Here is a 26677-nt window from a genome sequence, read left to right on the forward strand (position 1 = left end):
TAATCCTAATCCTCATCCTAATCCTCATCCTAATCCTAATCCTAATCCAAATCCTAACCATAATCCTAATCCTAATCCTAATCATATTCCAAATCCTAATCATAATCCTAATCCTAATCCTAATCCTAATCCTAATCCTAATCCTAACCATATTCCTAATCCTAATCCTAATTATAATCCTAACCCTAATTATATTACTGATCCTAATCCTAAACTTCATCCTCATCCTCATCCTCATCCTAATCCTAATCCAAATCCTAATCCTTAAACTAATGCTAATCCTAATCCTAATCCTCATCCTCATCCTCATTCTATCCCTAATCCCTATCCTCATCCTCAACCTCATCCTCATGCTCTTCCTAATCTTAATCCTATTCCTAATTCTAATCATATTCTTAATCCTAATCCTAATCCAAATCCTAATCCTGATCCTGATCCTAATCATAATCCTAATCCTAATCCTAATCCTAATCCTAATCCTCGTCCTAATCCTAATCCTATTCCTAATTTTAATCCTAGTCCTCATCCACATCCTCGTCCTCATACCCATACTCATCTCCATCCCCATCTTAAACCTAAACCTAATCCTAATCGTAATCCTAATCCTAATCCTAATTCTAATAATAATCCTAATCCTAATCCTAATCCTAATCCTAATCCTAATCCTAATCCTAATCCTAATCCTAATCTGACAACACCATCATCGGCGAGGCATAGAAGGGGTTGCAATTGCAAAAGATCATTGTGTCTGAAAAAATATTGTGAATGTTATCAGGTTGTGTATATTCTAGACATTGTATTGCTCTAAACATTCTCCATTTTAATCTCTTATTTCTGATAATAGTTTGTTATATTTGAAAAAGGCTAATGTTGGATGCTCCAGCGGATGTCGATGCGAGGGGTGTAAGAATGCATATGGCAGGAAAGAAGGTTAGAATTTATATTATGAAAATATTTTTAATTCTTATTTAGCTTAAGTCTTGTTTAGTAAGCACTAAGCACCACGTATAATGTTACTTAATGATGTTAAGAGGTCTTGTTATTCAATGATCTTCCTTCTCCGGAAAAGAATTGAGACAAGAACTGATTCAAGAACCCCATAGAATCAGGATGACCATTCAAAAATGTCACTTATGTGCTTTTTGTTTGCCATAGTAATCTGCAATGCACTTTTGGTGGTGGTGGCTTTGTTTCGAATTAACTATTAAATCTCGACGACTAGTTAATTTACTTGAATGCCAAAGTGAAGGGGATAAAGATCATTAGGATATGCAACAAAGAATGTTGGTTCAAGTAATATATATTTGTTAATTTCAGATTTTGTTCCAATTGAACATGCTTTGAGTAAAGAAAGGGTGGTTGAAAAAGGATTGGCTAGCACATTTGATGATAAACTGGACACGGTAGTAAGCAAGATAGAGTTGTATGACCTACACGGCCTCTCTCCAATAACACCCTCGTTGCAATGCTCCGAGTAAGATATTTTCACTGTGAATCTTTCTATATTTGATAGAACAATAAGATGTTATAATCCTCAGAACATATTTGCTGATATCTTTACTTTTGTGCTTTAATTGGCCTTGTCTATTTGTCCAGCCAAGGAAAGGAGGCTGCAAAATCCCGATTTCTTTCTGCGAAACATCTACCATCCCTTGACTCAGCTGATGTCAACATGATCCCATCTCATCCAAATTACACAAATGAGACGGGATCATATGAACGGCAGATGGATCAATTATCACCAAAATGTAATTCAGTTGCCAATGTACCTCAACTTACTCCTGTGTCATTGTCATGCTCTGCTAAAACAAAAGAGTGGACAGATATTCTACAGTTGCTACTCTCCTATGGACTGATTAGCCACTTATCGGGTAGCTCTCTTCATCGGTGCAGTTCACCAAACACTCCAAGGACTGGAATAGGTGAAACAAAATGTGTAGATCAGTCTCTTCAATCAAATAGCAGAAGGCTATTTGACATTGTAGAAGATGCAACACCTGATATATTGAAAGAAGTTTCAACTCCAACTAATCCTGTGAAAGCAAATTCGCCTAACCAAAACAGAGTTTCTCCTCCTCATGGTTATAGTCATCTACGTGCACTTGGTAGTGGCTTGAGAAGTGGCAGAAGATTTATTCCGAAAGCTCTACCTTCTTTCACACCATATACCCCTTGCACTGATTCCAAAGGCAATGACAATGAGAATTTGGGTAACAGTTCCAGCAAGTAACAATAATTCAAAAGCCTAATGTGAAAGTTCTCAATTCCAGAGAAGATTCATGTATTGCTATGAATAATGCAATCTTCTTCACAAGATTCTGTTTCCTTATTATTTTTCAGTGTTTTAGAATTTTTACTATTTTAGTGACTCTTAAATTTGATTGTGTGAACTATGATGAATGCAAAATTGAAGTTTTATGACTGCATCCTCTTCCTATGTGTATTTTGAAAGTTAGTTCTTGGAACAAATTCTTTTGTTATTATATTAACCCTTTTGGATAGGAATGTTATTTGCATATTTTCAAATGGAGTCTCCTCCTAGAAGTTGATAATGTTAACTTAGGCTAAATAAAATTTCACTCATTGCTCACAAAATTTATAATATGTTGTGTCACTGATACTAGCATCTTCTTTACTGCACCTTGTTTCACACTTTTTGTTCGTGATTTCGAAAAAAAAGGAATTAGTCTCCTGTTTTTTTTTTAATTTATCCTATTTTATTTATCAAATGAGTTAAAACTTTTTTAAATTCATGTTATTAGTTGCAATTATTTTAATGGGCAAAACCTCTAATATATAAACATACTTTGCAGTATGATATCCATAAACCTATAAATTTTGATGTTAATTCATTAATTAAGTATTAGAGTGTAAAATGTAATAATTTATACAGTCACTACATTATTTAGCATTTATTTGTATTACTTTTTTGAGAGATAATGATGATAAAACATGAATGAAAATAATGTATTGACAATATATAAAACTCATATACTATCAGTGTATATATTTTTTTTTTCTAATTATTATTATTATATTTAATGATCTAGATTGATGTTTTGATACTATAAAAATAGGGTGCTACTAATAGGCAAATTGATAATTAACCAAATCGGGTTTTCCCAAATAAGTATAAAAATTACTAATCTACAAGAATTTGTTTGATACTATTCTTTCAACAAAAAAATGATATTATGAGTTGATTTTTAAGAAATTGATTGGTTTGTTTATGCCAATAAGCTAACTAAATAATTAGATAAAACTATTGGACTAAAGATATTGGAATCAGACTTTATTACTCATTATTTATATACACTTGATTCAAAAACACTTATTCATCGACTTTGATTTTTCACATCAATGAGATTGATTTTTAAGAGATTGATTGGTTTGATTATGCCAATAAGCTAACTAAATAATTGGATACAAGTATTGGACTAAAGAGGTTGGAATTGAACTTTATTCCTCACTATTCATACACACTTGATTCAATAACACTTATTGATCGACTTTGATGTTTCACATCAATGAGACTTTATTGATACTACAACTTAATGTCTTAGTCAATTTAGTAGCTTATGGATAAAACTTTATGTTTAACCACTCTAATCACAAGATGGAGAACTATGACCATAAAACATATCTATGTACCTAGCAACTATGCTTGTGAAATTGAGATTTTAACACAATACCTCAAATGTACTAATCATCAATGTCTTGGCTGGTCATATTAGTAGTTCGTTAATATAACCCTATGTCTACAACTATACTAACAAGATAAAGATTTATAAACTCTTAACATATCTCTATGTCAACAATTTTAGAGTTATTAATCATTAAAATAATTCTATGTCTTGTAACTATAACAAAAACATGCACACATATGACAAATTAGTATAAATATATTTGTTTACGATCAGTTACGATATTCTGAATCTAGAATGAGAATTTCTACATGCATTCATAGTCGCAAAATCATATAAAAAGATTGTCAATCTCAAAGTAACATTAAACACAAAAGATAACTCATAAGAATCAAAGCATAACGAATAATGATAAATTCAAATCAATATATATACATCAAGTGACTATCACCTACAATCCCAACAAAGAAGAGATTTAGCTACAGGTTGTCAAGATAACTAAACATAAATATACGAAAAGAGAAATAAAGGCCATAGGAGAAGAAATTATATTCTCAATGAGCATAAATTATTTTCTCTAACATTTCTCCCTTGCGTCTATACCTAAATTCGAGCTAAAATACTCTAGGTAACTAAGAATTATTTAATGAAATGTCTCTTGCCCGAATCCCCTCTAAAATGTCCAAGTTGATCCCCATTTAAAGAGTCTAATTTTGGCATGATGTGGCCAGTATAAGAATTTTGATGGGCGCTATATTTTGTCAGGCTGAGCCTCGACCTTTCGTGTAGCCAGGTGTGCTAGGCATAGCACCTGCACTGGGCGAAATTGTCCAATTTCTCTTGGCACATGGAACTTGCTGGGCGAATCGAGAATAGTAGTTATGCCAAAATTTCTCTCCAATTATGCTCAACGGTGGGATTGTGCTGAGCACAACATATGATATATGTGATTTTTGCCTAGCATATGGATTGCGTTGGTTGTGGCTTTCTGATCCTGTCAAATCTTCTGGACGTGGCTTCTACACTGGGCTTGGGATTATCTTGTCCGAAAACTTAACTTTTTTCAATAATTCCTCCGGTTTTGGCCTAAAAAACACTAAAGGATAAAGTGCTATAAAAATGATAGCTCAAACATAATATTTTGATACTTAACATATACTAAATTACATATCATCCTTTTTAGGATGAGGATTTTGATGAGGATTAGGAATATTTCTATTATTTTTTTATCAAGTTGCTTTTCTTTAGACCGCATTGGAATTACTTTCTTAGACAATATTTGATTATGTTAATATGAAGATTAGATCTTTTAAGGGATTCTGATTTGAACTCCTCTCAAATGATTAGTTTTTAGAACACTTTATAAAAATGAAGTGAACATTCTGACTTTTAAAGGAATGGTAGCTTTCTATGGTTCCGTTTGCGAGTTACATTTTTTAAAGATATAAATTAAATGAAAAGGCTCTAGAGTTTTCTCATAAATATATTTCATGACTCTAAAGTCTTTCTATTTATTACTTTATCCTCCAAAAACTAACTCACAAACAAACCCTAATAACATGTTACCTTAAAATTAATACAATTAGGACTTTTGAAAACTAAAAACATAAAGGGGGAAATTAAGACCTTCATTCAGGTTTATAAAGAGAAATCGAGCTACCCACATAAAAAATCTCAATTATACATAAAACTGCACACCCATATAAAGTGCAAGACGAACCATATTTAGAATACTACATATATAGTTGGTTATATCAATCAATAATACTTCAACAAATGACCTAAATCATGCATAACACTTTCTTGTACACCACTTTTGTAAACTCAAGCATTTGGAGCATCGAAGGAATCCATCAACCAGCCACTATATCCTTCAGAAGCAAGGTCATAATCAACCATAAAAGACAACCCCTTTGCATTACTTGAAGAAGAATTTGAAGCCATTCCAACAATGCCATCATTGACCATCAAAGATGAAGAAGATTTTGAAGTCATTCCAACTAGACCATTGTTATTATTCCCTATAAAACCAACTCCATTATAACTCCAATCACTAGAACCACCACCATTGTTGTGCATCACAGCTGAAGAAGAAGAAGACCCTATGTTCATATACCCTTGGAGCAAAGTGGGGTGGTTCTGAATTTGGTTGTTATTCAACCTACCATTGTATGAGCCATTTTGTTGTTTTTGGTATAACTCAAGCTGTGTTTGAACATAGCTCAAGTTATAAACCTGAGTGTATTCATTAGTATTATTGTAACATGGCATGGCTCGGTTTTGTAGAGGGTAACCATGACCTAGGACATTGCTTGTGCTTGATGACCCTAATAATGATGTCATCTCTTCCCTTTCTCTAGAAGATTCCACAACATCAGTGTCTTGTAGTATTTTAATAGCTCCTCCCTTTAATGGGAGAGTGTTGCTTTCAACAATAGATTTCACATCATAACGATTGATATCAAAGTTGGTCACAGCATTAGGGCCTCTAAACTTTATGGCAGCAATATCATAAGCTTCTGCTGCTTCTTCTTCAGTACCTATTTTTTGGAGTTTGGTTCAAATAAGAAGATTGTTCAGAAGTTTAATATGTGTTTAGTACATATAAAGCTTAAATATTTAGCTTACTATATGTTCCTAGATAAAGATCTTTATGTCCATCAACTCTGCCTATCTTTGCTTGCCATTTTCCATTTTTGCTGTGCCTGAAACAATAATAACACTCTCCTTTATAAATACTACTAAGATAAAAAAAAACAAGTACACAAATTATTGTAGTGACTTAATTGATGAATAACAAGATATTGATATATTGATGTAAAACTCTACTAGATTCTCAGAATATCTAAAGGCAAAATGTTCGATTCTTGGAGTGAGACTTGCTGTGAGTGGTAATCACACACAACGAAAGATATTAATTCCTTATCTAAAAAGGGTGAAGAAATATATACTATTTATTTTTTTGTTGATGAATATTTATAAGTAGCTCATAACCAATAATAAATTAGTTAGTAAAGTGTGGATGATTGTATATAGTATATATAAATGGGATAGTGAAGAAAACATAGTAGTGTAATTTGGTACTTTGTGACTCCACGATACGGTGATGCACCCCTACGAAATCCAGTACTCTTCCTGCAATTAATCAACAAAGATAGGAAATTAATTAAACTATGAGCTTCAAAGCATGCTTTCAATAATATATTCTTAACTACTTAATTTACAAAATGGATTTTTCTCAACAATATTGAAACCTATTATTTATTGAGTTACCTTCTAATTGCAGCCACAAAATCTTTTTTAGTCATGTTCTTCATTTCTTCCAACTCCTTCTCATAGTTACCAATCTACACAAGAAAAAACATGACAAGACTTTTAAAGTTTAAACCTTAATCTAGCAACCATTGACAAAAGTATTTGCATGTACTTACAGGAAAGTTGGTAATGGTAGATTCACCCCAATACTTTAGGGCAGCTAAATCATGGGCCCTAGCTGCTTTCTCTTCTGTGTCATACCCACCTACCATAAAAGGAAAAAAATGAATCTATATTGTGCATTAATTTGTCTACCTTGGAATAAAAAAGATAGAAGGGGAGGTAAATAAATCATAAGGGAGAGACACTTACCCAAATAAACTAATAGAAATATGGAAAGAAACATGACCCAGAAAAAGAAGAAACAATGTGTTAGCCAAAATTTCAAAATGGTTTAATACTGAAGAGTGAAGAGAAAAAACATAAATGAAGAAACCCTATAGCTATTGATTTGAAGTTTACCTTGGAAACCGCTTTTTGATTTTCCTTCCCTTTTAATGCTACTATCCCAAATGTGAGCTTCATATTTTCCAGTAGATATATGCCTATATCATTTTGTATAATAAATACATAAATAAGATAACACATTAAGTTATATCTAAGGTAGCAATAAATTTGTTTGATTAAACATATAATATGATGTGCTATATATCCCACCTTGATACACCACGGTATATTGATTTTCTCTGCCTAGAGTATTGCAAAGAATTTCTGCGTGCAACTTGAACAGCATTGTTTGTATTATTATCACCACTTCTTTGGTTTGTTGAATCATTATTACCAACATTTCCAGTGGATAATGTCAATGGCTGCATATTATTTTCTTGATATTCATAGTTGCCAAGGTTAGTTGCAGCAACAAGTGAGTTTTGAATTGGCGTGACCGAGAAATTGTTGTTTGTGAAGAGGTAATCTGAATCATTTGACTGAATCTCATTTAAGGCTAAAATATCAGACTGATTTTCAGAGCTTCTCACACCTAAAAAATCTTCAGGCTCTAGAATTTCATTGCTGCTATGAGAATTGATTAGATTCCAATCTGTTTAAAAAGTTAACACAAAAAATAAGTTTATATGTATATAAAAGTTGATGAAGGACTACCAAATACATAAAAATAGAGGTGTTATACCATGATTTTGGAAAGGACTATCCATGTTTTCATCCATTGAGGTCTCAAGAGAGAATGGGTTATGAGATTGAGATTCTTGCAGATAAGGTGGTAAGGAAGAATTTATAGGAGAAAGAGGAATGAAAGAGAGCCAATTGTATGAGTCATCCATATTCTTATGCTTTTTCTCCTTCAACAAATCAAGCTAGAAACACCTGCATCAAAACCATGATTGATGTGAATTAAGAAACTTCTATGAAGTGAGAAATATTAAAGGAGTGAGTGTTGACAATAGTAATTATAGGTATAGAATGGAAACTGGTTAGTTATGATGCACCGATATTGATACGAGTATCAGATACGATACATACATGATGATACATATTATTTTTTGAAAATGCAAGATATGATACATTAGAAATGCACATATATAAAATATGTATATAAAATTCATAAAATATAATAAACATATAATTATTGTTATAAATTTTCAAATAATAAAAATATTTCTTAGACATCAATAAATATGAAATGAAATTCATATTGTCATAAGAAATCATTTCTAAATGGCAACAAAGAGGAACAATATACATCTTGTTTAATTGAATATTATATTTCTCTTATACACTTAATTGACGGTGTCACGCATTTTCCCATCTTAAAATATTATTATATGGTAGTTTGGGTATCTATAAGATATCAAAAAAATATTTTAAGAATACAAAAAAGTATCCAATAAGTATCAGATTGATTAATTATTTATTATTTCACTAATTTAATATTTAATATCAGTGAATGATAATGATTATATAATTAAAATCAAATAGGTAATTATCAAAATAATGCATTAAAAATGTTCAAATATTTTTGTGTATAATATTTCATTGAAAGCAAGTAATGCTAATTTTAATTAAAAAATTAAACTCTTTGATGAAATTATTTACTTATTATTATTAGAAAAATTGTCTTACTGGTATTACTTTTGTTAGAATTCTGACTATATTATAAAGGATTGAGTAAATAAAAGTCACACCCCTAAAATTTTACACAAATTATTTCTCATTTTTACACTTACATAAATCAATCTTAATCTATATACATATATTTTATTATCGATTCTTACAGAGGATATATGAGTATAATCTTTTAAGAAAAAAAGTAATTAATGTAATTAAGTAAAATTCTTCGTGGTGCAGTATAATTTACTTTTAATTAATTAATTACACATTAGCTTTGATAAATAATATATTCTTAGAATTATTAATACATTTTATAACGAATTAAATTTATTTTATTTTACAATTTACTATGTTTTTTCATTTACTTTGTATCACATAATGTCTAGGGAATGATGATGAGATAAGTTTTGATTCGTTCTACATTATTAAGTATAACAATAATAATTTCTTACAACTTAGTGAATAAACTAAAATCCAACTTTCGTTAGATCAAGCAACAAGTTCTTTCTCTTCATTACACCCTTAAACATTTTCAAAACATATTAATCATACAAAATAATAAATATTTGATTAATAAAAAAAGCTCAAATATTTTATTTATTCTTATTAATGATATTTTAATATAAGAATACAATAATTAGATATTATCACTAATAAGTCTTAAAGACAATTCATTCACTATTATTTCGTTTAAAATATTTATTGATTCTAACCTTATCGTTTGTAACAAATAATTTAAGTTTAGGAAACAATAAAATATATTGAAATTGAATTTAAGTTTGAGAATGAGTTTTTAATATTTATGGATTGTCATTTATTTTATACACAAATATATTTACTAATGACAATAATCTTAGAGAAAAATAATATAACTTTATTTAATCTCACACAAGAATTTTTACAAAATATGATATAATTGGTAGCCAAGTTCAAATAATATAATAATAAATATATTTTCATTCATCAACTTTTTTAGAAGATTATACTTACATCCTTTTGATGGATAATCAGTGTAATGTATATATAAATTAAGGAATTTTTGCGTTGGTACAAAAAAAAATTATATAATTTTCCTAAAACTTAGAGAGCATTAGTGTAATTTACTCTAAATGATTTAAGTGGTAAAAATTTATGTCCAATTTCTTAGTCTACTATTAGTACAAGTGACTTGTATGAAATTAATGATATATATACTTATGAAATATGAATAGAAAATTAATGTATCCTTACGTTGTTAACTATCTATTATCTAATATGTAACAAAACTAAGATAGAAAGGTGTTAATAAAATTATAAAATTCAAGTATCATATTATATATAATATAATTTATAATTATTTATAAAATTACTTTTGAAAGCTATCAATTGTTAAATGATAAATAAATTATTGAAATGAATAAATTCATGTAGCCATAATTATGATAATGCCTTAAATATTAGATGAAAAATAATTTAATATCCATATATTTTATTTATACATATTTTTAATTTATTATTTTATTTTGATTGGAAATTATTAGTATTATTTGCCAATTGCAAATAAGCCATTTTTTATTGTATATAATTAAATATTAATTATATAGATATGTTTAGATAGAAAATAATTAATATCGTTTTAAAATGGTACATGTATATTTTTTGTACATGTATTTATGTGTGTGCATTAAATTTTTATATACTTTTCCATTGACTATATTAACTGCTATTACATTTCTTGAGAGGAACTAATGATGTGGCCTCTTTCTTTTTACGGTTATGAATTTAATTCACATGGCTAAATAAAATTCACATGTGATTTCAATGATCATAATCGAGTGTTTGATTCATCCATTGCTAAGAGTAATATTTGTTGAGTAAACAATCATACACATAGAAATAAATAAATTTATTACATCTAGGACCATCACTTGTTAATATCAACACGCTTGTATAAAATGAAAAGTAAACTTTAAGGAAAGTGAATGTTTTTAAACAAGATAATACTATATGTAATTAAAACAAATTTGAGATAAGATAATGCAATTTTGATATGACTTTGTTATAATTAAGTTCATGTCTAGTACCTGAGACCTTTAGCTAATAGGTTGGATTTTGATGTCTCCTTCTCCTTCCTTGAATTTTATTGATTATCAACAATGACACTTCAATCTAAAAAATCAATTCTTATTTTTTTATAAGCAAATATATTAGAAACGAATACAAAGAGTGCCAACCTAATTACAACTTACAAAGAATATCTATTCAAAAATGACTTACAAAAGTTGATGAGACGCCTCTAATTGATACTACCTTAATGTCTTTTTCTGCTTGCTTGACTTGAAAGTAATCTAGATTAGATAGGAACTTCTTTCAATAACAATCAAGTACACAACTCAATTCTCGTACTAAGGGTTATATAGTATATATTTTGACCTAAATTTTATAAATGCTTACAACCATGCTTATATTGAGGAGTTACTAGAGGTGAGGCTAGAAATTTCGCACATGATGAGCAATTGTAATTAAAAATTTATTGATAACTAGCCCCATATCTTCAAGACTTGGGCCAACAACATGTTGGGCTATACTCGTCTCTATTGGACCTCGAACTAGGATGCCCATATAAAGTTTTAGTCCAAATTAATGAATAATGAGTTAATATGAAGGAAGGTATGTCATATCCGCATCAAACCTTTATTTGTATGCTTCCATAGAAGTAAATGGGGAAAAAAGAAGGAAGAATATGTGAGTTATAGATAAACTATACTACTTTAAATCTTCACAATCTACTTAGCTCTTCCACCTACAATTTATTTATATATGCAACCAAACAAACGACATAGAGGGAGTAAGACATTAAATAATACAAAAGCGACGGTGTGGATTTATAAAGAATTATAACATTAGAGTGACAAATAATTATAATGTCATAATTAGACAATGTGCACAACAATTGTAATCTTTACTCATAACAAATATGCACAATGATGAATGACGTTTATGTGTTTTATATATTAAGATATATAAACCACCATTAAGTGATCTCTCATATGTTATGCTTATACAATTCAACCAACCAATCTCCATCAAAATGCCCGAAGGCCAAGACCCTAGTGGGAAAGCAATAAATAGTACATATTTCCTTAAGAACGACAAGTAACAAAATCTATTGTTTTCCAACAATCATGGTCATCTCTAACGATCATGGAATGTGTAAGGGGCGTACTTAGTTTCTATGTAGAACTATCATGGTCATATAGTTTATAAGATCGGAGCCTCACTAGGCCATTCCACCTAAACAATTCCTCAAGGCTTCTTGACGAATCACCGTCGTCATTGCCGCCCCTATCCTTATCTGCAATGATATTTTTATCACTATAACTTTCATTTTTTACCAAATGCAACTAAAATTGCAATAATGTATAGAAACTAACCAAAGTTAGTCCACTAAGTCTTTTTTATCAATATTGTCTCAATTTTAATTTTCAATAACATCACCTAAGTTAATGGTCTTAACCATAATGTAATTTTTATCATGATATGTCCTGATGACGAGCTCACATAACTTAGTGATAAAAATTAAATGGGTAATGCCCCAAATGTCACTACCCTTTCAAGTGGTTGATTAGCCATATGCTCTCAAGCAACTGCAAATAATTCTCATTCAAATATGAAATTAATCATGATCACTATGATAAGTTAAACATAGATATTCATTACTAAATATAATAGTCTAACAATAATATAAAGTCATATAAGGAAACCATCACTATCAAATATACAGTCATTTCAATTAAGACACAAATATTCTAATATTAATGACTACAATGATTAAATGAGGAAGTCCATAATAATCAAGACAATTGACCACTCATCAATCACTTTAGCCTAAGGATTCTCCAACTAGTGAGTGTTATTGGAGACAATGCTACATTCTAATATTATCATGTCTAATGCTTCTCCCTCACATTGGTTTATGTAAGTTCCTTTGTTCAGCAATTGAACTAGTTATCTCGTTGTCCCCTTTGACCTTAGAGTCTTTTTTCATACACATGTCAATAAGGCAATAACAATCAAAACAACAAATTAAATTCTACTCTACCTAAAACTAATAACTAATTGATCAATAATTTATAAAGCAAAAGTATATGAGTTTCAATTACTGTACAATATAAATATATATTGCATACCATGTTAGCATTGAAACTGTATCATGGAAATAAATAACTACATGTTATTACTACCTAGAATTTGAAAACTATGTTACAAAAATGTTAACTAAATTCACTTACACGCATGGTGTTGAATAACTAATGTAATTTCAGCCTTAGGTAGTTAGTAGTTAAGTTTGTGCATTTTACTTTTATTGAAAGTTAGTTGAGTTTAGAAGGTATAAATACCATTTAAACATTTCAATGAGGTATGTGTTGTAATTGATATCCATTATTTTTCAATACAACAAGATTCATTCAAGATTCACACACAAACACAATCATCTTTCTCTGCAATCCATTCTCTTCATAACTCTTCTATTTCTCTATTGCTCCTGCACTAAGTGCACATAACATTCGGTTTCTTTCTATTTACGGTTTGGTGCATTGTTTAAACATGATAGTGATAGTTTTGGGCTATAGTGGTATTAAAAGCAAGGTTGAGCAAGATTTTGTGTGGATCTTGGGCTGTGTAGAAGAGGGAAAAGAGAACAAACATTGCTGAAGCAAGGAGGAAAAGAGGCTGCAAAAATGTAGAGCCAAGATGACTAATGGCAATGGGTTTGCAATAACATTACCAATTTTGACACCAAGAATTATGATAGATGGAGAATCCAAATGAATATAATCATGGGATTTCAAGAAGTATATGAGATTGTGCAAAATGGGTATCAAGAGATTGGTGAAAATGCAAATGAGGCTCAAAGAATAATCTATAGAGAATCCAAGAAGAAGGATTGCAAAGCTTTGTTCTTAATCCATCAATGTGTTGATGGAGCCAAATTTGAGAGAATTGCTCGTGCCAAGACAACAAAGGAAGCTTGGGATCACTTGGAGAAAACTATGAAGGGGCTGCAAAAATGAAGAAAGTCAAGCTTCAAACAATGAAGAGAAAGTATGAACTTCAAATAGAGGATAATGAGACAATAGCATATTACTTCACCAATATTCTCACACTTATCAACCAAATGAAGTCGTGTGGAGAAGAGGTGAAAGGGCAATCTATGATTAAGAAGATACATAGGACACTAAATCCTAAGTATGACCATATTATTATTGCAATAGAGGAGTCCAAGGATCTTGATGATTACAAGATTGAAGAGTTGAATGAAGCTCATGAAAAAAAGCTTAAAGAGAGAGGCTTAGAGAAAAATGATGACCATGTACTCCAAGCACAATCATCCAAGAAATCTTCTATTCAATGGAATAGAAGCAAGAAAAAGGAGAGATAGAACAAGAACAATCAAGGTTCTACATCGCAGAGATCAAGTCACCTTAAGCAAGATTATAGGAAAGGCTCAATCAAATACATAGTAGGAAGGTGGAAGTTTGATAAGAGGAATGTGCAATGCTACAGTTGTAGAAATTATGAGCATTATGCAGCAGAATGTAAGTCAAAGAAGTTGTTAACTAGCAAGGAATAAGAAGCAAGATTGGCTAACGATGAAGATTTTGATGATGATCACTACCTAATGATTGCAACCACAAGAAGCAGCCAAGAAGATGTTAAGTTTTGGTATCTTGATATTGGTTGCTCAAATCATATGACAAAGAAGAAAGAATGGTTCACAACACTTGATGAGACTGCCAAAAACAAAGTGAAGTTTGATGATCACAGTTCTGTCTCAGTAGAAGGGATCAATAAGTGATGATTCAAAGGAAAGATGGAAAGAAGTCATACATCTCTAATGTCCTATATGTTCCAAAGATGAGAAGTAATCTACTCAACATTGGATAATTGCTAGAGAAAGGGTATATCATGGAGATGAAGAATGGTGTGTTGAAGGTGTTTGACAAGAACAAGCAAAACATCCTAAGAGCACCACTCTCATCCAATAGAACTTTCAAAATTGAGAGAGACACATGGTTATGACATCAAAAGTATGGACATATAAACTTTAAGAGTATGGATTTACTTAACATGAAAGGAATTGTGAATGGCCTACCACATATTAAAGCACCAGAACAAATGTGTGATGAGTGTCTATCTAGCAAGCAAACTAGAAATACCTTTGTCTCAAATGTTCCTACCAAGTCAGTAAAGGCATTAGATATTGTATATACTAATGTGTGTGCACCTTTTGAAGAAGACCCCATTGGTGGCAACAAGTACTTTGTAACCTTTATTGATGACCGTACAAGAACGATGTGGATCTATCTAATAAAGAGGAAAAGTGAGGTGCTTGCTACATTTAAGAAATTCAAGGCTCGAGTAGAGAGACAAAGTGGAGTCAAGTTGAAACAGTTGAGGTCAGATGGTGGAGGAGAATATGTGTCTGATATGTTTTATGAATTGTGTGTCAAAGAAGGATAATTCATGAAGTAATTGCACCCTATACACCACAACATAATGGTACAATAGAAAGGGCAAAAATAACAAATCTCAATATGGCAAGAAGCATGGTGAAAACAAAAGGATTGCCTAAGAAGTTTTGGGGAGAAGTTGTGTCTACAACTATATACATCATCAATAGATGTCCAACTATAAGGCTAAATGATTGCACACTAGAAGAAGCTTGGTCAGGGCATAGACTAAGTGTGAGTCACCTTAAACTATTTGGTTGCATCTGCTATAAACATATGCTTGAAGCAAGGAAGAGGAAGTTAGATGACAAAGGGGAAAATCTGATATTTTTGGGTTGTTACTCTGCTGGTGCTTATAGAGTGTTTGATCCAAATAAGAACAAGTTGGTTATGAGCATAGATTGGAAGTTTTGATGAGGATCCGTGTTGGAGTTGGAGCATTAGAGGTGTTGGTGAAGGCAAAGATACTATGTTGCAATTTGAAGAAACTGATGAAAGTGATATTGGTGAGACCATAACAACTAATCCAATTGTTGTACCTAATACAATGGCTATTCCTCCAACAACTCAAAGACTCATGCATCCACCTTTAAGGCTAAGTGACTATGAGGTGTTCGCTGATTCAACAATCAATGCATATGGTGACGTTGTGCATATGGCATTGCTTGCTGAGATGGAACCAATAGATGTGGAAGATGCTTTTAATCAAACACATTAGGTTGAGGCAATGGAGGAAGAAATGAGATCTATATAAAGAAACAACACTTGGAGTCTAACTCAAATGCCAAGAGGAAAGGAAGTTATAGTTGTAAAGTGGGTATTTAAGACCAAGCTAGTGGCAAAGGGATTCCTACAAAATCAAGGTCTTGACTTTGATGAGGTATTTGCTCCAGTAGCTAGGCTTGAGATAGTGACATTGGTGATTGCTATAGCTAGTTTCATGTCTTGGGAGATCCATCAAATGGATATGAAATCTACATTTTTGAATGGACCTCAAGACAAAGAGGTGTTTGTGTCACAACCACCCGAATTTGAGGCTAGAGGAAAAGAAGAGTTAGTATGAAAGTTTCATAAAGCCTTGTACGGGCTTAAGCAAGCTCCAAGGGCATGGAATAAGAGGATTGATGTTTTCCTGTTGCAACTTGGTTTTATGAAGTGCACAACAGAACATGGTATCTATGTAAAGGGCAACCATAAAACAGAATTACTCATAGTATGCCTCTATGTAGATGACTTGTTGATTATTGAAGAGAGTCTCAAGGATATCTCAGAATTCAAACAACAAATGCAGGCTGAATTTGGAATGACTAACCTTGGGAAACTAGCACATTTTCTTAGCATTGAATTCAAGAAGACAAACAATGTAATCTTTATGCATCAAAGAAAGTATATTGCTAATGTGCTAAAAACATTAATATTATGGAGTGTAACTCAGTTTCAACCCCTGCAAAAGCTTAGAACATTGCAGATCAAGCTGAAGAAGATAAACATGTTGATAAGACCTTGTTTAGGCAAATGATTGGCTCACTAAGGTATATATGCAATACTAAACCTAATATTGTATACGAGGTTGGAATAATGAGTAGATTTATGGAAGCACCTCAACAAACTCATCTCATTGCAGTGAAGAGGTTGCTGAGGTACTTGAAAGGAACAATTGGTTTTGGAATTACATTTCCAACAAGTCAAAACAGCAAGAGCAACATGGAACTAGTTGGCTTTTCTGATGCAGATTGGTGTGGAGACAAGTTGGATAGAAAAAACACAACAAGATATTTATTCAACTTTGGTGATGCTCCAATAAGTTGGTATTCAAAGAAGTAAGATATTGTAGCCTTACCCTCATGTGAAGTTGAGTATTTAGCAGCTTGCATATGTTCTTGCCAAGCCATATGGATGGAAGCTCTACTGGCAAAATTAAAGCTACAACAAGATGTGATATTTCTAATGGTGAACAACAAATCTGCAATCAACTTGGCACTAAATCCAATTGCTCATGGAAGGAGTAAACACAAGAAGCCAGATTCCACTACATAAGAGATCAAGTGAGTAAAGGGAAGGTAAAGTTAGAATTTTACAAATGTGAAGATCAATTGGCTGATGTCTTTATCAAACCTTTGAAGAAGGGAAGGTTTGAGAATTTAAGAATGAATATATGTGTTATAGATGCATAGTGAAGGCTGAATTAATGAGGAGTGTTAAATAGCTAATATAATTTTAGTCTTAGGTAGTTAGTAGTTAAGTTTGTATACTTCACTTGTATTGCAAGTTAGTTGAGTCTAGAAAGTATAAATACCACTTAAACATTTCAATAAGGTATGTATTGTAATTGATATGCATTATATTTTCAATTCAACAAGATTCATTCAAGATTTATACACAATCATCTTTCTCTACAATCCATTCTCTTCCCAACTCTTCTATTTCTCTGCTGCTACTATACTAAGTGTGCATAGCATTCTGTTTCTTGCCATTCACGGTTTGGTGCATTGTGTATGCATAATAATGATAGTTTTGGGCTATAATTCAACACATGGAACATTACACTATCATTTTTTATAAGTCAAAGAGTTTATGCCCTTTACTGTTTACGTGAAGAAATTTGTGAAAGATAAGAAGGAATAAAAGGAAAGGGTTGTGATGCTAAAAATTGTTTGATATTAAATGAACCCAAAAATATAATAATGTATTACCTAAACAAAACCTACCTTCATTGTTAGGGAAAAAGTATGGTTTTATTTAATTGAACTAAATTTCGTATAGAGCCTACGTTGATTTGCTAAGAGAGAAGGGTTCAAGATTTGCCCCATAAAATCTTGTATAAAGATTTGATAGGTTTTTCGGCACCCACCTTTTGGAAATGAATAAAAGGAAGTTATTTGTTTTCATGAGACTAAAGATTGAGAAAAAAAACATGTATTGTTCAGTAGCCACTACATAGGATTCAGAGCAAACTCTTTCCTTTTAAAAATCAACATTATCTTTGTATGAGATCATGCAAGATGAGTAAAAAGTTTTTACCTATTTCTCTATGTTTCTCCTCCGCAAGGATGAGTTGAATCAAGAGAGAAGTTTCTTTTGTTCTCTCCCACATTCAATACATATACTGAGAGTTACAGTTTAGTCTAAATATTCTACTTAAGATAACCTTTAATAATATTCTCATTAAAATAACTGAAAACTTTATCTTAATGGTGAAAAAGAAAAGTTAATCACAATGTATAACTACATTGTATATCTAAATAATTTTAGAGAGATAACTATATTAAAAATTAACCCAAATAATTAGAGATTGACTATTAACAAATATATATATATATATACTTGCAATTAGTTGGAAATTTTCTATGGTGTTACCACTAAAAATATTGGGAGTATCCACGTTTCATTTGCCACACTTTACCAAACCATATTAAAATATTAAACAAATGCAAAAAATAGACACATTTAATGCTCCAACCCAACGGTTTTTTGCTCACTTTTCTTCATGGGGGATGTGGGTTTGATATCCACTAATTTTACTTTTCATTTTTATTCATTATCAATTCTTTCTCTCGGTCAACTCTCTTTCTCTATTAACTCCCACTCTCTTTGATCTCCTTTAATTTTCTTTCTCATTCGCTCTCCCTCTCTTCTCTCATTCACTCTCTTTCACCACCGCTCAAAAAAATTTCGATAAATAAAAATTGTATTAAAACGAGCACAAGGGGAGCCCACCCAATACAAAAGAGATCAAGACGTGAACTTTGTAGTATGAAGTCCTATACAAGTTTTGGGATTCATGCACCAACTTGCAAAAGAAACATAATTTTTAGAAATAAAAGAGTTAAACCAAATCCAAGATCTAGTTTGAATTAGATCAATAAGGTTCACATAACTCGGCGCCTTCTCCAAGAAAATCACATCATTTCTCAAAAGCCACACAGACCAGACGACGGCAAACCAAAGCATTCTCCACAATTTTGCACATTTACCACTTCTCAGGAATTCATATGCTTGAAGGACTCCATAATTGAAGAAGTAGTTACAACATTTGTTTGTAACCAAGAATAAAAGCCCTTCCAAACACTTAAAGCAAAGTCACAAGATATGAATAAGTGATCAACAGATTCAACATGATTATTACATAACTTGTAAACCATGTCATCCATTGTCACAATAACATTCCTTTTAAATAATTCATCCTTTGTTGGGAGCCTTCTTCTCGTGAGTTTCCAAACAAAACAAGCAATATTTGAAGGAACACAATTAATCCAACAATTTTTAAGCTCTTTACCTATAGGCGATTGTTGATGAATCAAGTCATGTAGATTTCGAGCCATGGATTCCTCTCTGCCAAAGAGACATCTCCTCCAAGAGATTTCCCAGCACCAAACATCATCCCTCTAATAGCTGTTATCCCCCACCCAAGCGTGTTGGTTTGAAGCAAGACGAAATAATCTAGGGTAGGCCATCTTAAGATTCTGATTACCCACCCAAGTATCATGCCAGAAAACCACCGCTCAATATCAAACTCGTTCGATTGTCACCATCATCGTTCAATGTCTCTGTCGCTGTAAGCTCCACCCTTAGTCTCGCAGTTGCTATGAGCTTCGTACTTAGTATTGTGAGTTTCGTTTCAACACCTACTCAAGATTCAGGTACCAATTTCCATTTTGACTTTGATTCTGTATTTTCCGACTTTGAAACAAGATTGTGTTGTGATTTTTGTTACAGAACTCATTAATGCATGAATTATTGCTTATATTTCGTTTTCTAACTTTATAGGGAAATCAAATATCAATATTTTGAGTTCTTTATCAACCATTCTAGAACAAATTGTTTCTTCTTCCACTTATCAAATCGAAAGAAGTTCGAGGTACCAAATTTGATTTAAAATCTAAGTCACACTTTGTTTTCTCCCTAGTTTTCTAGATTTCAACTTTTCCTCTTTGATTTTAGGGTTTCTCCTTTTGTTCTCAATTTTTATTAAATGTATGTTAGTCCAACATATAGAAATATATCAGTAAATTATAATACAAGTATGAATTTTAGTTCTTATCTAGTATATTTGTCTATGATTTATTTAACTCGTCATATCCTTGGATTCTCATAAGCTCATTGTTGTCATGGGATGGGGATCAACTATCACATTGGGTGTCCCATTTGGTGTCCCCATCCAATCAAAAAAAATTATTTGATTAAAAGTAAAATTTATAATAACATAAATTAATATTTGTACGTTATTTTATGAGATTATATTGACTTGGTACATGGAAACATGATTTTCTTGGGACAGAGGATCTTTATCCGTTGTCGACTTGTAAACAGACTAGTACTAGCTTCCATGGCTAGCGTAGAATGGAAATAGTGAAAGTATGAATGAATGATATTGGGGGTTTACATATATAACTCTTGTTATGAATTAAGGTAAAAATTACAAAAGCATGTTATTCTTGTGTCCGCATAAGGATATTGTTTTCTTGTTGTGGTGTTACTAAATACCGTAGCTAATTTTTGCAACGCCACCTATTGTTACTGTAGTAGAAACCACGACCAATGTATTTTGCTACGGTCTTTTAGAACATTAGCTATGGTTTTAGCTGTGACTAAAAGGACTTTTTGTTGGAGTGTAAGTTATGCATTCTGATACTACATCAATCCATCTCAACCAAACAAAAATGCAACCAATAAATAAGTTTAAAAAACGTTACGTTAGAATTACATAGGTTACATTAATTTGTCATTAATTTATGAGTACATCAAAAAAGATAATGAAGGGACTCCGATAAAATTAATAATAGTTACATCTTAATTAGGGTTATGAATGTTATGTTAATGATGAGAATTGTGAAAATTATGAATTCAAAGGATGAGTCCTATTTTTGACATGGTTTATAAGAAAATTTTGACTTATTTTGTATGACTAAATATTAACTCATTTTTATGACTAAATATTAACTCATTTTGTATGAGTAACTTTTAACTAGTGTAATATTTTAAATTACAGTTTCGGTCGCGATTGTAGTCATCGTGGTTGTTAAGATGTTGATTATGACTGTTACAGTGTGAATTATTTTCTGATTAAAATAATATTTTAAAAATTGATGCAATCTGATGTGACCTGATGCAGTTACGTTGCAGCCCGATATGGTCGCACTATTATGACTCACTGATGCACATCAATTATGGTATGATGGGGTTGCTATTAGATAATGGCAAAGAAGTAAGTTTTTTGTTTGGTTATCAATTAGTTTGGGTGAGTTCCACTTTTTATGCTCTTTTAACTTTAATTGACCTTTTGATTTTTCGAGGGAGATATTCATGATAAAGGGTAGTTGATCTTCTCATATCTCACTAATATAAATTAGCAAAAAGGAAAAGAAATTATCTTCTCTTGATCTCTTCCATCTTCCTTTGCTTTTCTCTAATCAAAACTTGGGCATCAGATCTCTGTAACCTAAAAACCTGAATGCACATGTTTATAGACTCGTTGTGTAAACCTTAGGAAGCAGTCTACTATTTGGATTGTACTAAGGTCCAATCAAATTTCGATTTCGGGATTGTGATTTCCATGACACAACTACTTCATAAATAAACTCTTATTTTATGTTTTGTATTCATTTTCTAGGTTTTCTACATTCTTACATTCTAAAAGCGAAAACAAATATGGTTGTAAATGTATCCATAACTCTTCATGATTTATCGAAACTGAAGCCTCTAGACGACACAAACTATAAGAGGTGGTCTCATAAACTATTGATTCTATTCAAAGCTTTAAAGGTTGATTACATGTTATTTGAAGATTCTCCTATTGATACTGATATTCTTGCTACCCCTACTCCTGATGCTACCCCTGTAATCACACTTCTCTATGCTGGAACAAAAAAAAGTCATGAAAATCTAAGAAATATTTACAAGGTTACCAAATAGTTAGGGATCATCTACTAACTCATATTGCTAATAATATGTTTGGTTTTTTCATCAATTAAAAGTATGCAAAGGTAATATAGGAAATCATGGTTAAACGTTATGGCGATGATGACGTTGGAAAGAAGAAATATGTGGTAGGGAAGAGGCTGTGTTTTAAGATGGTGGATGATAAGTCTATCATGAAGCAAATTCATGAATATGAGAATCTAGTTGGAGAGTTATTGAATGAAGGATGAAGATGTGTAAGATACTACATGCTAATGCACTTATGGTGAAATTCCCATCATCCCAGAGTGACTACCTAACCAATTGGAACACAAGAAGAGAGATTTGTCATTTCAAAACCTTATCAGCCACATGAAGACCGAAGATTCCAACAGAATTAAAGGCAAGCATGTTTCATTTTGCAAAATTAATTCATGCTAAATAAAAGAGCAAAGAGTCAAGACTTGCATATTTGAAGTTGATCTTCGTTTTGATGAAGACAATGGACATACAAAGAAAGCTTGAAGATCTTGCAACAAACAACAAGCCGAAGACTCAAGGGTGATATCTATAGAATTAGGGTTTTATATATTTACTTTTCTAGAAGTCTTAAGATGATTGATTGTCTTAAATCGAGTATAGGCTGGGTAAACCTGTGTGGGAGTCTCACAAGAACTAAAAATGAACAAGACTAAAATTGAGACACATCATCTAGAAATCATATGATGAGTAAGCTCATGCATTTACATACATGGTTTTGTGCATTAAAGATTAACATAATTGAAAAACATGTATTGCATGATCACATATCATATACGTAGTTTACCATTAATCAAGGAACTACATTTTACACAGTATAATTGATTATCGAGATTACAGTGGCTAATCTATCAGAAACCTATGATGTGTTAATCAATTAAATCATAACAGACGTAACAGAAAATTAATTTTTAAACAGCTCGTTAATCGATTAAGTCACTGAATAATCGATTAATGATAGCATTTGTGTGGTTTCTATAAATGTTGTAATTCTGGCCCATGTGGCATAAGTTGTATAATTTCGAAAATAGTTTAGAGCATACATTTTCATATCTTGCATTAAAGTGAGAAAGTGCATTTAGAGAACTTAGAGAGTGAGTGCATTCTGAATTAGGTTTAGAATTTCAATTCATTGCATGTTTTCTCTAGGTTTCAATGCATTGCATTCTTGCATACTTTCTTGATTTGTTTTAGAGAAAAGTGAGGAAAGTGAGGAACCCAAAAAGGGAGTAAATAAATAAATCGCTAATTAAATAAATTGTTCATCACTCACCACTCTAAAATAAATAAATAAACTTGTAACAACCCGAATTGGGTTGTAAGAAATCTTCTTTCAACATGGAGGTAAACATGGTCGACAATAAAGTGAACTGGATTCTAGATAGTAGTGCTTCTAAATAGGAGTACATTTTCTATCCCAAAAGAGAGTATCACTTCATGTGTCATTACATGTGATTGGTCAAAAAATATTTAATTATTAAAATTTGAACTTGAATATATTTTTTCAATTAATGGTACATATAGTAACACTATATGGGACAGTAAATATGCTCCCCTTCTAAACACATATGTGCCAATAAAGAGCTTTTCCACCAATTTGAGGGTGTTGCCAATGGAGAATGTGCCCTCATGAGAAATTCTTCTACAGCTAGAGTACTTGGTAAAGGAAAGATTTAAAAAATTTAAAAGTGTGGGGTGTCTTACTTAAGTGGGCTTACCAAAGTCGAGTTGCCTCTAGCTGATACTAGCTTGATGTCTTTTTCTGCTTGCTTAACTTCAAAGTGATCGTGATCGGAGGAGGATTCTTCCAATGATAATCAAGTTCTCAATTCTCATAGAAAGGGTTAGATAGTATATTTTAACCTTAGTTTTCTAATTGCTTATAACCAAGCTTATATTGAAGAGTGACTTGGGAGATGTTACCAACAGTTACTAAAGGTGAGACTAAGAATTTTTTACATGATAAGTAATTGCAATTAAAACTTTATTGATAATTTGAATTAATGAATAATAAGTTAATATAAAGGAAGGTATGTCATATATGTGTCAAGCCTTAATTTGTATGCTTTCAATGGAAAAAAGAGGTAAAAAAACAAGAATTTTATATTATTTAGGGTTGGATATATAGAAAGTGAGAAAAGAATATATTTGTTATTTTTCAACAAACTTTCAAGGGCTTCATAAATGCTCACTTTCTCCATTTTCTAACCCTAGTTTAGGCATAACTACAAACCTACGACGAAACATAGGTTTCTAATATTACGTTGTTTCTAAAACACGCATGATGAATTTTCCATCTAACAAAATCTACCAATCATTGACACCCAATTAATTTGCCCCTCTTATGGAATATATACATGCATGTGGAATAGAGATCTTATGTCCCCATTTGTGTCTCAATTAGTGTATCAAACCAATTAAAATGTATTATTAAATTAAATAGAAAAATTATAAATGAATAATTATATTACTTGGTGTCCTTTGATTGGATAGGGACAGGAAGGGACACAGTTTTTTGAGACAGGTGATATGGGTTCCATGCATGTGTTCCCTCGTGGTGGGATTTAAAAAACATAGAAGTTGAACTTTATGTTTTTTCTATTGGGTTCGAGTATTAGTATTGTACAATGATATACAATGTAGATCCTTATAAAATAATGGGCTACAATATAGTTGATTTAGTTTTCCAGTAATCTATGTATGCTCAGTAAATGTATAAATTGTAACTCGTTTTGTGAATTTCAAAAAAATGACAAGTAATTAGTTTCTCTAATTAGTAATAACTTGTTATATGTTTGGTGGGAGAGAGAAATGGGTGATAATTATAGTGAATTTATTATTGTTTGATATTATGAAAGAAGAGAAAAAGAAGAGGAATATGTGTTTTCTTTTTCCCCTTTTATTTGATTGTGCAAAGTATGAAGAAAAAATGATATTATTCAGAAATAAAAAATGGTGCTAGTTATTATTATTTTAGATAAGAATTGTTATTTTATATTTTTGATAAAAAATAAAGAGTTGTAGAGTAAAATTAATTAAAGAGTTGTAGAGTTTGTTGTAACACAAGTGTCAATTTATGGTCGAGCATATGAAGTTTGGGTTTCCCATGTTGTGGTGATACATGGTCACTCCCAATTGTTAATCCAATTATTTTGTATGTTCTAGGATTCTTTGGTTCATGGCTTTAACTACTAATATTCTCTTCCAATTTTCATAGATCGTGCTCAACCTTAGCCCCTTCCCAATCTTATATGGGAATAAGAACGCCGCAAGTTTCGGAAATCACATCTTCTATCTCTAATATGTGTCATTTTATGTGTTATGGATTGTGATGGGTCGAAGGAGTATATGGTGTTGGCTTGAGCTTCTATTCGTTAGGGTCTTGCCCCACTTTGGGTCCTTCTTCATTCCTGTACATGAATATTTAATAACTAATTTGTGTCAAGCCTATCAAAGCATGTGCCATCATATTACTAATTCTCAATTTAGAAAAATTACTTGAAAGTGATGAGATTGTAAATACAATGTGTGAAACAACATGAAAAATATGAGATCGTGGTTGATATTTTCTTTTTTATTTGGTGAACAAAATCATGAATATTTAGCCTGCCGTACAAATCTGACTTGATTTAATATCTAAAATACCTCATAATATCCTTCTGATGTCTTGGAATATTTTAAGATATCATGGATAATACTTTTGGGATTTATTTTCTTTTTATGTAGGTTTAAAAATGTTTTGTTCTCTGCTAATGTAAGTTTTTTTTAATCTCCAAATTTTTCTTAATTTCTAGTTCTTATTTTAGTTGATCATTTTAATTTTGTATAAGGTGTCAACATCAGAATTCTCATATGCTATTAGTATTAATCACATCATCAATACATCCCTAACAGAAAACCCATCATGTTTTATTTGTTTTCCAGAAGAATGAGACTCTACACAGTGTGAAAGTTTAACACTGATCCTATTATGCTTTTATACATTCCATTAGAGAAGAGTTTGGTTTCTTCTCACACTTGGGATTATTGTACTCATGATCATGTTTTCCCCCAGATTTATTCATGTTAATTCTAGCATGAAATATTTTGAATACTTTCATTGTTCAAGCAGCATTCATGGTTTTGAGAGCATTAGACATGGAACTCAGAAGCTTCAATTTTAAGCAAAAGAAAATAACAGACCAACTCAACGGTTTTAATTCTACTGGTGATGTATAAAAA

The 26677-nt window shown here is 31.4% G+C and overlaps 2 protein-coding genes across 2 annotated transcripts; one reads left to right on the plus strand and one right to left on the minus strand.

Annotated features, from left to right (window-relative positions):
• LOC109358143 lies at window positions 692-2256 on the plus strand. Its single transcript, XM_019602219.1, has 4 exons — window positions 692-775; window positions 864-930; window positions 1318-1474; window positions 1597-2256. The coding sequence occupies exon 4, from the start codon at window positions 1673-1675 to the stop codon at window positions 2228-2230; it is 558 nt and encodes a 185-aa protein (XP_019457764.1). The 5' UTR covers window positions 692-775; window positions 864-930; window positions 1318-1474; window positions 1597-1672; the 3' UTR covers window positions 2231-2256.
• On the minus strand, window positions 5286-8239 carry LOC109358048 (AP2-like ethylene-responsive transcription factor PLT1). The gene is made up of 9 exons (XM_019602116.1): window positions 8089-8239; window positions 7617-7998; window positions 7422-7504; window positions 7272-7280; window positions 7076-7164; window positions 6918-6991; window positions 6729-6779; window positions 6273-6349; window positions 5286-6184 (listed from the first exon to the last, which is right to left on the minus strand). Exons 1-9 carry the CDS (start codon window positions 8237-8239, stop codon window positions 5469-5471), a joined length of 1632 nt encoding a protein of 543 aa, XP_019457661.1. The 3' UTR covers window positions 5286-5468.

The sequence above is a fragment of the Lupinus angustifolius genome, chromosome LG10 (genome assembly GCF_001865875.1).
Source record: "Lupinus angustifolius cultivar Tanjil chromosome LG10, LupAngTanjil_v1.0, whole genome shotgun sequence".
NCBI lineage: Eukaryota > Viridiplantae > Streptophyta > Magnoliopsida > Fabales > Fabaceae > Lupinus > Lupinus angustifolius.

Excerpts from the sequence above, each read along its gene's own strand:
- LOC109358143 (XM_019602219.1), top strand. The coding sequence starts at position 1,673 with ATGATCCCATCTCATCCAAATTACACAAATGAGACGGGATCATATGAA.
- LOC109358048 (XM_019602116.1), bottom strand. The coding sequence starts at position 8,239 with ATGGATGACTCATACAATTGGCTCTCTTTCATTCCTCTTTCTCCTATA. Across the intron at positions 6,992-7,075 it reads CTACCATTACCAACTTTCCT|ATTGGTAACTATGAGAAGGA; the intron begins GTAAGTACATGC and ends TTTCTTGTGTAG. Across the intron at positions 6,185-6,272 it reads TCTTTATCTAGGAACATATA|GTACTGAAGAAGAAGCAGCA; the intron begins GTAAGCTAAATA and ends TCCAAAAAATAG.